The sequence below is a fragment of the Papaver somniferum genome, chromosome 2, assembly GCF_003573695.1.
Source record: "Papaver somniferum cultivar HN1 chromosome 2, ASM357369v1, whole genome shotgun sequence".
Classification (NCBI taxonomy): domain Eukaryota; kingdom Viridiplantae; phylum Streptophyta; class Magnoliopsida; order Ranunculales; family Papaveraceae; genus Papaver; species Papaver somniferum.
In genome coordinates this window covers 97,053,443-97,068,472 of record NC_039359.1, presented here as the reverse complement: position 1 = coordinate 97,068,472, position 15,030 = coordinate 97,053,443, and the positions used below count along the sequence as shown (strand labels likewise).

The 15,030-nt window shown below is 36.5% G+C and overlaps 1 protein-coding gene across 2 annotated transcripts; it reads right to left on the bottom strand.

Moving 5' to 3' along the window:
- Nucleotides 1-3,285: 3,285 nt before the first annotated feature.
- On the bottom strand, nt 3,286-13,172 carry LOC113348498 (V-type proton ATPase subunit e1-like). 2 transcript variants are annotated; one of them, XM_026592298.1, is made up of 4 exons: nt 13,096-13,172; nt 12,756-12,961; nt 4,561-4,608; nt 3,286-3,694 (listed from the first exon to the last, which is right to left on the bottom strand). In XM_026592298.1, the coding sequence occupies exons 2-4, from the start codon at nt 12,851-12,853 to the stop codon at nt 3,631-3,633; spliced, it is 210 nt and encodes a 69-aa protein (XP_026448083.1). In that variant the 5' UTR covers nt 12,854-12,961; nt 13,096-13,172; the 3' UTR covers nt 3,286-3,630. The 2 variants fall into 2 exon arrangements, with proteins under 2 accessions (XP_026448083.1, XP_026448084.1); XM_026592299.1 differs by having other exon boundaries at nt 13,055-13,152.
- Nucleotides 13,173-15,030: the final 1,858 nt, after the last annotated feature.

Here is a 15,030-nt window from a genome sequence, read left to right as displayed (position 1 = left end):
TATTTTTACAAAATTTGGTTTTAGTGACAAGTTTTGTCAGCTTATACACCAATGCATAAGCACGGTTGAGATTGAAATACTTCTAAATGGTTCTCCTACTTCAGATTTTGATCCAGCTCGTGGAATACGTCAAGGTGATCCATTATTACCTTACTTATTAATCATATCTATGGAGTCTTGCTTTAGATATCTAGCTCATTGTGAAGCTACAAGTCAACTCACGGGTATGAAAATTTCAAGATCAGCACCTAAAGTTAACCATTTACAATTTGCGGATGACTTCCTTTTGTTCTGCAAGGCTAATCTCTCTCAAACACAAAAGCTTCTTCAGGTTATTGATCATTTCAGTTCATGTTTAGGTCAATTGATAAACTTCAGTGAGCCAACAGTCTTTTTTAGTTAGAATATGGATCCAGTTAACTGTCAGGGCTTAATTGGTATACTTCAAGTTAGAGAACTAAACATTAAAGTTGAGAAATATCTAGGTCTCCCTTTTTTGTTGGTAGAAACAAAAAGGTTCCATTTTCTATTCTTATTGACAAGATGGATTATAGATTATCAAAAAATAGAATGCTAGTGATAAAAATAGAATGCTAGCAACATGTCAGAAGCAGCAAGATCAGTTATCATGAGAAATTTTTTTAATGCAATCCCAATTCATCATATGACGAGCTTCAAACATCCAGATGTCACCATTCATAAGTTAAACTCCTCTCAACATGCCTTCTAGAGAAACAAGAAATCAAACAAAGGTAAACATATTATCACTTGGAAAAGAGCAAGCCATCCAAAAGAAGAGGGTGATCTTGGTTTTTGTGACATGCATATCTTCAACAAAGCATTACTTGCTAAATCAGCTTGGAAAATCTGTACAGTCAAATCTTCTATCATGGCCAAATCTCTTTAGGCGAAATATTATCCAAATGGTGATATTTTCGAGTTAAAGGAAAAATCTAACTCCACTTGGTCATGGAAAAGCATCAGCTCGAAATTACATTTTGTTTAGAGATTCAGTTGTTGGACTTTAGGTAATGGTCAAACAATCCTAATATGGAAGCACAAATGGATACTAGAGATTCATACTTCTCTTCAATCAAAACAGGGGTTTCTTATTCATCATGACTGTACTCATGTTAACCAATTATTCATCCCAGATACTTCTTCATGGAATACAACTCTTCCTAACGTGGAAGATGTATGGAGAAGCTAAATTTACTCAGTTAGTTGGTCATACGTTACAGAGGATCTATACTACAATGTGGAAGATGCCTCTGTTACCAAGAATCCACCAATTTTTTGGAAAGCAATTTCTAGACTTCTTCCTACTAAAAATGCTCATGGACAAGCAATAGTTGGTGATGATGACATGTGCCCTTTTTGTGGCCAATATACAGAATCTGCAGCTCATGTTATTATAAACCGCACTTTCTCGAGATTGGTTTGGTCCTCTGTTATAGGATGGTCTTCCAGTAATCGGAATAATCTGTTAGATTGAATCTGCAGCTGATTTGATAGCCTACACAATAAGCAAATCTCTGAACTAAAAGTCGTTAAAACATCTATCATTGCTTGGTGCATCTGGTCTGAAAGATGTGAAAAAAAAAATTCTAAACAAAAACTCATCTCCAGAAAAGACAGTTCAGAGGTGTAGACTATTCATTGAAGAGCATGCAGTCAGGAAACCTAATATTTCCATTAGAAGTTAATCGTCAGAACGTACATTGGATACCTCCTCCTTTAGATTTTTTTTTTAAAGATAAACTGTGATTGCTCTTTTCAAGATATTAACAAGTCAGGTGGCATAAGTTTGATTATTCGTAATTTTGCAGGTGAACAACAAGCAGCAAGATATATCCATTAAAAAATATCAGGAGCGCAAAGCAAACTGAATGCATTGGACTGTGGAATGTTATACAATGGGCTAAGCCGGAGAAGGTGCATTTTGAGCTCGACGCAAAAGTGGTTGTGGATGCTGTTAATAAATAAGATGGTTCGATTAACTGAAGATTGCTTAATTACACCAAAGGTATTAAATCTTTTTGTACAGCCTTTACCTCTTGGAAATGCTATTATGTAAAAAAGAATTAAAATAGCAGATATCCCTTTTAAGTTAGCAAGAGTGAATGGTTTAACTAGTATTTGGCCTGACTCTTGTCCGAATGAGATCAGACACCAATAAATTAAAGATATTGATTATGTAACAGATTAATTCTCGCAAGAAATCAATCTTTTTTTTCAAAAAAAAAAAAAAAAAACCCAATGAGTACAGGATTATGAATTACAACCTCTTAATTTTTATCCAATCAACTTGCTTGGAAGTTCCAACTTCACGATGAACATAATTCAAACCGACAATTAAATGAGAAAATATAAACACAAAACCAAGAGGAAGACAACGATATCATAAGTTCATCACAACATCTTGTTTTCATTTTCTTGAACAACTACATTTGCAGCGAGCCATGCATTTCTTGCAATCGGAAAGACGTGGTTTCCCACCGTTACAGTCGCATTCTTTCGTGCATTTTGTTTGCGATTTTCCAGCCCAAAGACATTTCGCCATGCATCGAAGAATAGGCGTACACGCTGGGCATCCATACTTGAACTGATCAAGAATGCAGTCTTTACATCCATTGTTAGGTTTACTCGTAGAGCAACCCAAACTAGGCATAACAACAAATGACTGCACCAATAATAATACTACAGCAGCTACAATGATCAACTCATGAAACTGTTTCCTCCCTCTTTTCATTTTCTTCTCCTGTTCTCACAAAAAAAATTCTCTAGGTAAACTCTTACTCATTTTGTGCCTTTATTTATAGCCATCTCTTGTGTATTTAATGTTCACCGCTGGATTATCAATAACTGTTGTTTTCAATGACCTTTCTTCTGTTTTATCCGTCACCATACTATCTTGGTTATCTTCTCAATGCTCTGCTCATCTTAATAGACTCATTAAGGCACACTGATTTTCATAAATGTTTCCCATACCAACCTGGGTGGTGATATTACCGAAGGATACAGGGACAAAGAATCAGGCACATGCCAACGCAAACACTCAAGCTGTGTATTGGTGCCGTATGCGGCGGTCTAAAAAGCTCATATTTGCAGACTTGTCAAATGTTCATAAAAATCTGGGTCAAGTTCTTTTAAACCAAAAGCACTTATGAAATCTGGGTCAAGTTCTTTTAAACCAAAAGCACTTGTGAAATCCACTCTTCAGGCATGGATCTGTACCAAAATATTTAGATGCAGTATAGAAGCAAGATACTAAAGAACAAAATGTAGTAGAAAGACCGAAAATTACGCATAGAAGCCACGATTTACACTCCATTTATTTCAATGAAACTCTGGAGTTTATGTTCTAGTAAAAAAGCACATATACTTATCAGGTTTTTATTCTAGCCAAATGGAGAACAAGAACGAAAATAATAAAAGATCAATTTGAGAAATAGATTCTTACAAGAAACATACAACAGACAAGTCATGTTCTGAGAAAGATAAATAAATATGAATGATCTCACTGTTGGTCCAAAATAATAATATGTTTTCCAGCAAATCAGCCATCATACACAATGTCGACCTACCAAAGAGATACAAGTTTCAGCTACATCTCTTGCATGGAGCATCTCACTCTTCACTGAGAATCGGAACGATTAATGGATTTAGCTGTGCAAGATACACGATTGCCCACCTGATGATGCAAGATCAGAAATGTTAAAATACTACCCAGAAAAGGAACCACTCATTAAGGGTTGTCCAAGGGAGACCCACTTTAGGTCTTCCAGTCATACAACATGAATTAGGCTCATATCTTCGATTCAATCACATTAATGGAAGCTCTAAAATATTGAGCAGGAGTTGAGATACACCAGAGGTCAGAAAGTAGGTAAGTTAATCAAGCTGTTATAGAGCTGTTTTATGACAACTAGAGACATTCAACCTGCTCTATCTCTACACACATACCCACCAGAAAAACAAAAATTGGTTTGACCTACACACATCCTCTATATGCGCATATCCTCTAGAACACCATAAAATAACTTGTGCATATCATCCACATTATCTCAATGACACAGTAACTAACTTTCATTAAAACAACCACTTGGAAATATATGTAATTAACAAAGCACCTTTCTCCCAACTGTGATTGAGGTTACTCAAATGTCAAAAGCCATATTAGCCATACTCATATGTACTTCAACATATATATACTTCTTCTACTAAAGCTGCAGATTGCAGTCACAGTTAGAAATCCAAGATCGCTGATCAGACTCAAAAGGAAAGTCACTAAAGTGTGGTACACATTCAGCCTTAGGGTTATTCTGGTTCTGCTATAAGTGGTGGTGCTATCAAAGGCGCACGAGTAACATATACATTACAAAACCTAAGAATTATTCTGGTTCTTCCATAGATGATGGTGATAACAAAGGTGCATGTATACATTAGAAAAATAGGTGTGTTCCAGTGGAGCTAATTCACAAAGAAACTAATTTGGGAGAAAATATATGAAAATTATACTACTGACAGAAAATTAAAGTGAAGCATCTAGAAACTTACATCATCCAGCAACAAACCGTTGCTGTGATAACCAATGTAAGGTGGAATCTGCATCAGAAACGGAAACGAGTTAGTCCAAATAAAACCAAAAGGGCCTGAATGCATTATTTGCAATGTATGATACAGATTACAGTTCATGCACCCGGAAACGTTGAGAAGAAAAATGTATGCGATAAACATTGCAAACATTGCTATTCCGTCCATATGAACCACCAAATAACGCGTAGATACACAACAGAATCAATTGGCACACCAATCTAGTTTAACAATCATATCCAGTAGATCAGGTGGAAGAAAGAAAAGGTTCTGAAAACAAACACATAAATTCTTAGATGTTACCCTGAGAGGTCATACAATAACATTAGAAAGAGCGTTCATCATCTAATGGTATGTTCATCAAGATGTTGATAATGTGGCCAACTAAATAAACAAAATCAAAAATGGAACTACCACATGGTGTTAAACCAACTACAGGCATATTGATAAAATTTGGTGTATTCAAGACAAAGGGAAGTCTATCTATCGAATCATAATCAGCAAGTTCAATGTCCTTGAGCAATAAAGCTTTTGGACTCAGTTTTCCAAATAATCCAAGAAGGTGAAATCCCCTGGGTTTGTATACCTTGAAAAATAAACATGACAAGCCAAAAACTGGGTTTGTATTCCTAAGGCCTTTCTGTTAAACATAACATCAAATCAATAACTAGATAGTTCAGCGTTCATTGTTCACCAGGCACGAAATGTTAACATTATTCATTTGTATATACTTCAAATAATACAATGAAAAATACCAGCAGTAAATTTTTCTTCCTTGAAGAATATAACCTTCCAAACAAATCATTTTAGGAAATCTTAAGATTAAAATCTAAACCGAGCTATTCACTAGATGTCGAGCACATAACCCAAATAAAGATATCTACATCTTTCCTTGTAGTTGACCAAAATCAAGCAAGAAATTTACCGAACGCAACCTATAATTGAAAGAATTTTTTTTAATTAATTTAGTACTTAAGAAGAACATGTTAAATACCGGTAAAGATGAGGCCATCAGAGGACCTGCCTTGCTCTTTTCCTAATAAACTCATTCCATTAATCAAGTTACGGCCTCCAACATTATAGGGAAACCGAAAAAATTTTAGGGGTTTCATCTGTTGTAGGCAAGCTCGACACTGATAACACACTTAAACCTCAACAAATAATGTAAAGTAGTAAATACAGAAGATTAGTCCCTGGAAAAGTCCTAGGTAATCCGAGCTATAACGATCTCTTTGCCAGTTGGTCTACGTCACTAACAGATTCTAACTCTCTGTCACAACTTTTTCCACTTAATCTTTAGGGATTCCACATAAGCGTATACGGCATTACGCATATATACATATGAGCAATCAACAGTTACAAGATAATTAGCATTCAAGTTATATACATACTAGATATTTAAGATACGGTTTTGAGGCTTCTGGAAAGATGGTTTTTCTCTTGATATTGTATACTCATCTAAAAATATGATTCACTGCCTTGTGAAACACGATCCCTCTAAACCAGAATGGCTTTTATCCTGTGTTTATGGTTCTTGTAAGCCTCCGGAAAAGAAAACTCAATGGAACTTTATAAAAGAACTAGGGTTAGAAGTAAACCAACCATGGGTTGTGATTGGGGATTCAAATATCATCCTAGACCCTAGTGATAGAATAGGCAGTAATAGTGCTTCTAGTTCTACCTCTCCTTCTAATGTATTGAAGATGCAGGTCTCTGTGATTTAAGTTATAATGGTTCACCCTTTTACTTGGTCAAGTAATAAGCATGGCTCTGGTAGGACCAAAGTAGGTTAGATAGGGCTCTAACTAATGATGACTGGATAGTTAGTTTTCCTGATTCAACCCTTACTCATTTAACTCATCTTGCTTCTGACCATACACCAATTTGCCTAAATTTGTATAAAGCTGACAGTCATACTAGCAGAAACTGGAAATTTTTTGGTGTTTGGTTGAAAGACAGGTGTTGTACGGATCAAATAAAGCAAGCTTGGAGTTCAAGTATAGCTGGTAGTGCAGCTCATAACGTAAATCACAAGCTTCAGCTCACAAGGAGACTTCTCGGAGTATGGAACAGAACTACTTTTGGGAATATAGATACAAATATTAAAGAGCTTTATGCAAGGCTTGATAATCTTCATCTTTCTGGGAATCACTCTAATATGGCTTCAGAAATTACCAAAGTGGAAAAAGAGATTGATAAGTGGGAGGAGATCAAGAAAGAGTTTTGGATGCAAAAGAACAAAGAAACTTTCTTCAAAGAGGTTGATTATAATTCAAGATTTCATCATTCTAATGCAAACAGACGTAGATCAAGAAATAGGATCGATGCACTCAGAGATAATGATGGTAATTGGTGTAACGATAAGGAATCTCTATCCTTACTTCTTGCAAATCACTTTCAAGGCATAAACACCACTTCTTCGCCGACACTAAATGAAGATTTCCTCCGGCATGTACAACTGGTCATCACTGCTGAAGACAATGCAAATCTTATAGCTATCCCTACTGAATCTGAAGTTCTAGCTACGTTAAAAAGTATGGACCCATGGAAGGCCCTGGGACCGGATGGTTTTCCTCCGGGTTTTTACTTATCACAATGGGATATTGTCAAGAATGATTTGGTTAAAATGATACAAAATTTCTTCAGGAGTGGTTATATTTGTAAAAGATTAAACCAGACCAGACTCATGCTTGTTCTAAAAGTGAAGATACCTAGCTCTCCGTCAGATTATCGTCCTATAGCATTATGCAATACTTCATACAAAGTCATATCCAAGCTTATGGCAAGAAGAATGAAGAAAGTTCTTAATAAAGTCATCTCTCCATTACAATCTGCATAGGTCCCTGGAAGGCTTATCTCAGATAACATATCTCTAGCACATGAAATTATCCATACACTGAAAAGGAAGAGGAAGGGTGAGAGTTATCTTGCACTGAAGTTAGACATGTCGAAGGCCTTCGATAGACTGGAGTGGGATTTCATTATGGAGGTTATGAAGAGAATGGGATTTGCACAGGAATGGTGTTCTCTTATTTTTCAGTGCATCTCAACCACGGAAATTTCTGTTCTTCTAAATGGGTCTCCTTGTAAACCCTTTAAACCTTCTAGAGGTATACGACAAGGAGATCCCATCTCTCCTTATTTGTTTATAATTGCTACGGAAGCTTCCTCAAGAGCAATGGTGGCAGCTGAATTCTCAAAGAGTTTAAGTGGAATCAAGATTGCTAGAAGAGCACCCCCTATTAGTCACTTGTTGTTTGCTGACGATTGCCTTATTTTGTTAAGGCCAATCTTGATAACATTAATAGTCTACAGAATATCTTGCAAGATTTCAGTTCAAGTTCTGGACAATTGCTAAATTATCAAAAGTCAAGCATCTGTTTCAGTAAAAATCTTGGCACTGCAGAAGCTACTACTATCACAAGAATTCTTAATGTGAAAAAGATGGGTTCTGAAGAAAAGTATCTAGGCAGTCCTCCTTTCCTCAACAGAAAGAAGAAAGTCTCTTTTAATAATCTTATAGGTAATATGGAGAGAAGACTATCAAGATGGAGGGGAACTGCTCAGTCACAAGCTCATAGAGGTGTAATGGTAAGAAATGTGCTCAGTACCATTCCTCTACACCAGATGCAGTCATTTAAGTTGCCTGAGGATACTATAAAGAAGATGGATTCGATTCAACTAAGATTCTGGTGGAATAAAGCTGACAAGAAGGGTTTGTGTCTCACTTCTTTTTCTAGTATGTGCAAGACAGTCGATGATGGTAGACTGAACTTCAGAGATTTACGTTGCTTTAACCACGCACTTTTGGCCAAAACTGCTTGGAGGATCTGTACTACCGATGATACTCTTCTAGTACGGTCTCTAAAAGCCAAGTACTTCAAAAATGGTCACCCTCTTCATGCCCCTAAAAAGGCGGACTCCACCTGGTCTTAGAAGAGTGTTAGCTTAGAGTTTGAATTTATTAAGAAATTCAGCTGTTGGTCACTTGGAAATGGTAAGCGGATCCTCATCTGGCAGGATAAGTGGATTCTTCATCAGGATACTCCCCCTACTCCTTCTAGTACTGCAAGCAATCCTTCTTCGTATACGTATGTCTCAGAATTAATTGATGAAGATACAAAAAGTTGGAAAACTCAGTTAGTCATTAATCTCTTCGATCCTGGCACTGCTCAACAGATTCTGAGTATGAGGATCCCACGTTGTTCCGAAGATAAGCTATGTTGGTCTCTCACCAAGAATGGGAACTTTATAGTAAAGTCAACTTATTATGCACTCTACAACATTAAGAATCATAATGGTCTAGCCACGTACAAGCCTTCATCAGCTAATATTTGGAGGAAAGTATGGAATATGGACGTCATCCCAAGAGTAAAACTCTTTATCTGGAAATGTATTAAAGATATTATTCCATCTAAAGAGAGATTGAGTAGAAGAATATGGCAGGAGGAAGTTTTCTGTAGCAGATGCAAATGTACGGTAGAATCCACAATACACGTTCTCACTGAGTGTGACTATGCAAGAGCAGTATGGTTTAGTCTAGGATACAGGCGAGATGACAATCAGTGGAACAATCCGAGAGATTGGATAGCTTCATGGTTTACTGATGTTAACTCTGCTATCATTAGTAAAATGGCCATCATATGTTGGTTCTTATGGAAAGAAAGATGCAGCCTGGTGTTTGAAAACAAATCTCAAACTCCACAACAGCTAACTCATGCTATAAACAGATTCCTTCAAAGTGCTGAATCAGTTACTATGAAGAAAAATATTTCTGACAAAAGCATAGTGGCTTCTAGATGGCAGCCACCTGATTATGATTTTACCAAACTTAATACGGATGCATCTTCCTGTGACAGATCTAAAACAGGAGGATATGGACTAATCTTTCGAAATGATGCAGGTACGCATGTAGCTCTGAAGTGCAGTAGCTTCAATGGGGAGTTGGATGCTCATCATCTGGAAAGCTTAGCTATGCTGGAAAGAGTGCAATGGGGGCAGCAGTTAGGTTTCAAGAAGATTATTATTGAGTCGGATTATCAAAGCCTCATACAAGCTATCCTAGGAGAAGCCTCTGACATTCCATGGGAGCTGCGTGGCATCGTAGAAGACATACGGTTTCAGTTATCTAAATTTGATTTCTATTCTTGTAAACACATAAACAGATTAGCCAATAAATGTGCGGACAAACTAGCTAAACATGCTCGAAAAGAGAGAGTCTGTAATAATTGGAAAGGGGAAGCCCCATCTTTCCTATTAAACTCTATTATGTATGACAATGTTTAGATAAATAAAAATTTCCTTGAAGCAAAAAAAAAAAAAAAGATGTGATAGCATAAGCCAAATCCATGAACTACGGTCTAATCGAGCTTATTTTTCAGTACAACTCCATGTTCAGAATAGTATACATGATTTATATGGCTTGATCTTAAAATCTCCTTTTGATTAAGCCATAATTTACTGAAGCTGCCATCCCAGCCTCAAGTTACAAGTAGATGAGCCAAAATCACCCTCAATTTCAGATCTAGTAGCTTACATAACAGCCTAGAACGTTTCCACACCTTATAAAGTATGTGTGTTCATGTACGCAAACTTGCCACAAGACTCTAAAGTTGGGATCTTGTGGAGATGAGGACATAACTAAAATGGGAACATTATGTGCATCATTTACTACTTGATGGCAAGATACCCAGTGTCTTGTGGATCCACAATGCTGGGGTCTTTACTAAATGCTACTAACAAGGGTGAGAATGATCTACTTGATCACGAATTAGAACATCTTCAGGATTCATCCATGAAGTAAAATACTAAAACATACTTGGTTTAATTAAGTAAGAATACTTGAATACTGAAAACAGGAACACCAATTGAAAAACACTAGTGAAATGCAAGAAAAGGTCCCTTGTTGTCAAAAACCAAAAATAAAATAACTGTAGTATATGTCTGTATCCATTCATGTACACTCACTGCAATTCTGGGGATGGATATTTTGAATAATAATGAAAGGGACTGTACTCCAGTAACTAATAATGCTAGTCTAATGCTAATGCTAACACCTAAAGGAATACCGAACATCAGTAAGTCACTAGACACGATATGAATTATTTAGGGATGTACCATGGGGGCTAATGCTAACACCTAAGCAAATGCCAAGGGTGATACCATGGAGAAATTAGAACTGTTCAGGGTTTAGGATCCACATACCAAGCAGGCCTTCATAGACATTTTTTAATAATGCAGTATCCATCAACAAAGGAGGTTAGAAGACATAACATAGGAGATAAAAGATGACATGATAACCTTGACAGACACCTAATAAGTATCAGCATTTTCTAAAATACCCTAAAACACCCAGCATTTGAACGACTGCAAACCCCCAATTCCAATATAACCCCAAAGCTGTCAGTACTGCACTAACGAAAAAAGTACAAAGTTTCAGGGTAAACAAACCCATCCAATTTGGTACCCAAATGTAATGTCAGGGCCAAAATATAAGTGCCTTTGCAACAGTAATGAAAGCCACAAGGATTACTAAGATTGATTGCCCTAAACTCTCAAATTTTAGGTCCAGAAAGGGTTCTCTGATTTCTCAAGCTTACATATCATGATGGTAGGGACTGTATCCTAGTAGCATAGATCTGCACCATTCTCATAGGAGCAAATGGCTCGACATCGATAAACTATAAGTTAGCAATCTCCCCACTTCTTAGGTGCAGTTTCTAATTACCCTATTTGACAGTTTTGCAAGATCCAGGAGAGAGAAATTCAATTGAATAGCATGTGATGAGAAATCTCATCCAACCAGAAAAAGGATGCCTAAATCTTCACTCTGGCAGCATAACTCTGTCATACAAAATTTAGCAGACTGAGAGGTTTTTTACTTGAACCGCGGGAAAACAGATCTAAGACTTACCAGCTGAACTCGATGGTTATACTAAAAGCATGTATAAACAGTTAGGTCTTAAGATTAGCTTTGTTGTACATCCACTCTCATGAAACTGTTTACAGCATTCATAGTGAAAGTTTTATTTCTCTTTCTAAAAAGCATCACCCCCTTTGCATACAGTGACAAGGTTCTGCCTACTAGAGTTCACTATTCTTATAAAATTTACTGACTAGTAAAGGCACATTTTCTTGTTTCCTATCGAAAATACTGTTTTTCTTCGACTGAACAGATTCAGAAACTCAAATCACACACTAAATCTCGAAATTACAGCACTTAAAGAAAATAATCTTAGAACTAGTATAACTGAATAGATTTCCTTGAATGGTTACGAGCATAGGACTACTACGCAAGCTTACAGTTTGTCAACAATATGTAATTCCGGCATACACTTCTCAGACTCAGACTCTTAATTTAAATTCTAATAAATTAATAATGTGTTTAAAGGTGTACAAAATCACCATAATTGGTTATCACGAAATTGCTAGAAAGATCACAAATGCTAGGGATCTTTGTCCTGGAAAAGGCTACTATAGGAGGATACCCTGTCTCAATAGTTGCCTGAGACAGTGCACCCGCGGCTCTTGCAACTCTTGTGGTGAACAAGCTCACAGGTGCTTGAAAGATCGCTGCACTTTGCTCATGAATTTGGAGAATACAAGAGTCAGTACCTAGATGACATTCTTATCGTAACTGGAGGCATCCACGTTAGCAGGGCACTCTGCTATCTAGTAATTACATGGGTACGTTTAAACTTATACGTCTCTTTGGCCTAATGCTAACACCTAAGTAAAAAAGTCAAGGAAAATAAAGCTGATAGTGAAGTTCTAGCACTTCGGATGCAGTTGACAAGCATGTTTCCCAGGTCAGAAACCTAACCAAGGTACTATGACTCTTAGAGTGTGCTTTTTTTTTTCTGATACTCCTTGTTTATCATTGTCAGTTAGATGAATACCTCTCATATAATGCTGACTCATGTTTCAAATGCAGACAATCAAAAAGTACAGCACTAAAATGACTCTTACTTAAACAAGATTGAAGTATCGTCCTATGCTAACACGATATACATTCCAATTAATAAACATAACAATTTTCCCTAGATTCCTAAAACCCAATCAAGTATCAAAAATTAATAGAACTACCAAGTTATTCAATAAATCCAGCTACTTAATTAGACTAAGATCACATCTGAACTAAGAAACAAAAAAGAACTCACAGATTTGTAGATGGTCCTCTGTTACAGCAAACTCTAGCAAAAAGAGATGCAATAACACCAACAGCGATGAAAATTAGGGTTGTTATTAAGAAACCCATTGCTGATTTGATCACACACTGTACCCAAGGAGGAAATCAAATTGTCTCCTCTGTAAAGTAAACACGATCTATCTACGTATCACTTCAAACCAAATTCAACGCCCGGATCTGCAAATGTAATAAGAAAGAATTAATCAAATTTTGTTCCCAAGAATCCAAGATTTGAACCCTAATTCACAATTTGGAACGAAGAAATCTCACCCTAGAGAGAAACAGATAGCTAGAGATGGGTGTGGACTAACCTCAGGCGATCTGCTCCGGGAATTTGAAGTTTTACTTTGTGTGTTGGATATCAAAACTTGTTTCTCTGGGTCTGGGGTGTCCCAGTCTGTATATGACTAGCGCTCAACTCGTGCCGTGCCGTAACGGCACGTGATCCATCCGATTTGTCTGTGTATATTCCACGTGTGATATCGGAGTGAAGGGGTGGTATCTTTTATACATCTCCGGTTAACCTGAATCCTTAATCCCGGTTTTGTTGGAGGGGGATTTTGTTTTCACTGGCGCTTGAAGTTGTATATCTATATAGATAGTTATGGAGATGTTTAGAAATTCATGCTTAGTGTATTGTTAAGGTGTGCATGTTTGGATAAAAGCGGACGAGGATAAGGTCAAGCGAAAGTCAAATGAAAAGTCAAAATTTGTCAATCTTTTTTCTTCCATCAAATTTGTTGATTTTATCCGTTTAATCTTGTTCAAATCTTATCTTCTAGTTCTTTTTTATCCGAATCTCGGTTCGATTGTTTTTTTTTATGTTTTAAATTTGTCTGTTTTCCCTCTTTTCTTTGTCCTAATTTGTTATTTGTCACTTTTCTTTCTTTATTGTTTCTTTATCTTTATTGATTCTGTTTGTCTCTCTTTAATGGTAGCTCATCTTCAGTAATCTTCCTTTGGCCACGAATCAGTGTTTCAGCTATGTCTTATTACATCAATATCAATTTTTTGAGTTGGCTTCTCATCAGTTGGCATCATCCTAGTTGGCTTCTTATCTCTGCAGTGGTGCATCGGGTTCTCTTACAGATAACTATTACTTGGATATATCATATTGGACCTAAAATTTCTCCTCACGGGTATGTTTATTCAGCAGCTCTTCAAGATAACTTCTCTTGTTATACCTTCTCTGATTACAACACATATCAACTCTATACCTATACTCAAGAAACCTATGTTTATTATTACCTGACACATACTTCTGATTTTGATTATAAATTGTCATACTTTCATCTTCTGTTCAACACAATCCTCTGTTTAGTTTCTTTTATCTTAATGGCTAGACCTCATCTTAGTCATATTACTCAACAAATGGAAGAAACTTCTTTAAGTGAGGAACCTATTCATAGAAGAGTTATATCTCATTCTGACACTGCAATCTTTACTGGTATTAGAGAATGGAGATTCTGTTTGGCTGGAAAATTATATGCACCAGGTATTATGATATGGCATGATGCTGAAAAGGCTGCAAGAGCTATTTGGCCTCATCTTCGAAGGAATGATCATTGGTATGTTCAAGTTAGGTCCCTATATCCTAATATCTTTAGTATCAAGTTTCATAATGCTTCTGATAAGGATTCAATTTTGTATGGAGGTGTTTGGAATTTTGATGGTCTCTTGCTTATGCTTAAAGATTGGAACTTAACTCTAGACTATCATAATTTGGATTTCACTATATATCTTTACTGGATTGAGTTCAAGAATCTGCTTCCTGAATTTACCTATCCTGAGATTCTTAGACTTCTTGGAAATATTGTAGGTGATACTAGACTTGTAGAACCTGATGGCATTAACCCTCATACTTCCAATAAATACAGAGCTTTAGTTATGATTGCTGTGAGAACTCCTTTAATAAATGGTATTTATGCTGCAAGTGCTACTGGTGTTACCAGATGGGTGGGTTATTTTTATGAAAAACATCCTTATCGTCTTTGTCAAGCTTGCAAAGTAGCTGATCATTCTGATGCTAATTGTGAACTAATGAAAAATCGGAGACTAGGTACAGAAGAAACTGTTCACAATTTTGGGTTTGCTGAAACTATTCTTCCACAAGCTCAAAATCCTCAAGAAGAAGCTCAGTTATTTCTGCAAAATGGTTCTAATCATCGTTCAAGACTTAGACAGTCAACTCAGATTCAGCAACGACCTCTTGATGGAATGCATATCTCTTATTTTACTGCTACAGA

What these genes read in the sequence shown, in the direction of transcription:
- LOC113348498 (XM_026592298.1), bottom strand. Translation starts at nt 12,853, where the DNA reads ATGGGTTTCTTAATAACAACCCTAATTTTCATCGCTGTTGGTGTTATT. An exon ending in AGAGGACCATCTACAAATCT is followed by an intron (nt 4,609 to 12,755) that starts GTGAGTTCTTTT and finishes TTTCTGATGCAG; the next exon opens with ATTCCACCTTACATTGGTTA. An exon ending in ACGGTTTGTTGCTGGATGAT is followed by an intron (nt 3,695 to 4,560) that starts GTAAGTTTCTAG and finishes TTGCATCATCAG; the next exon opens with GTGGGCAATCGTGTATCTTG.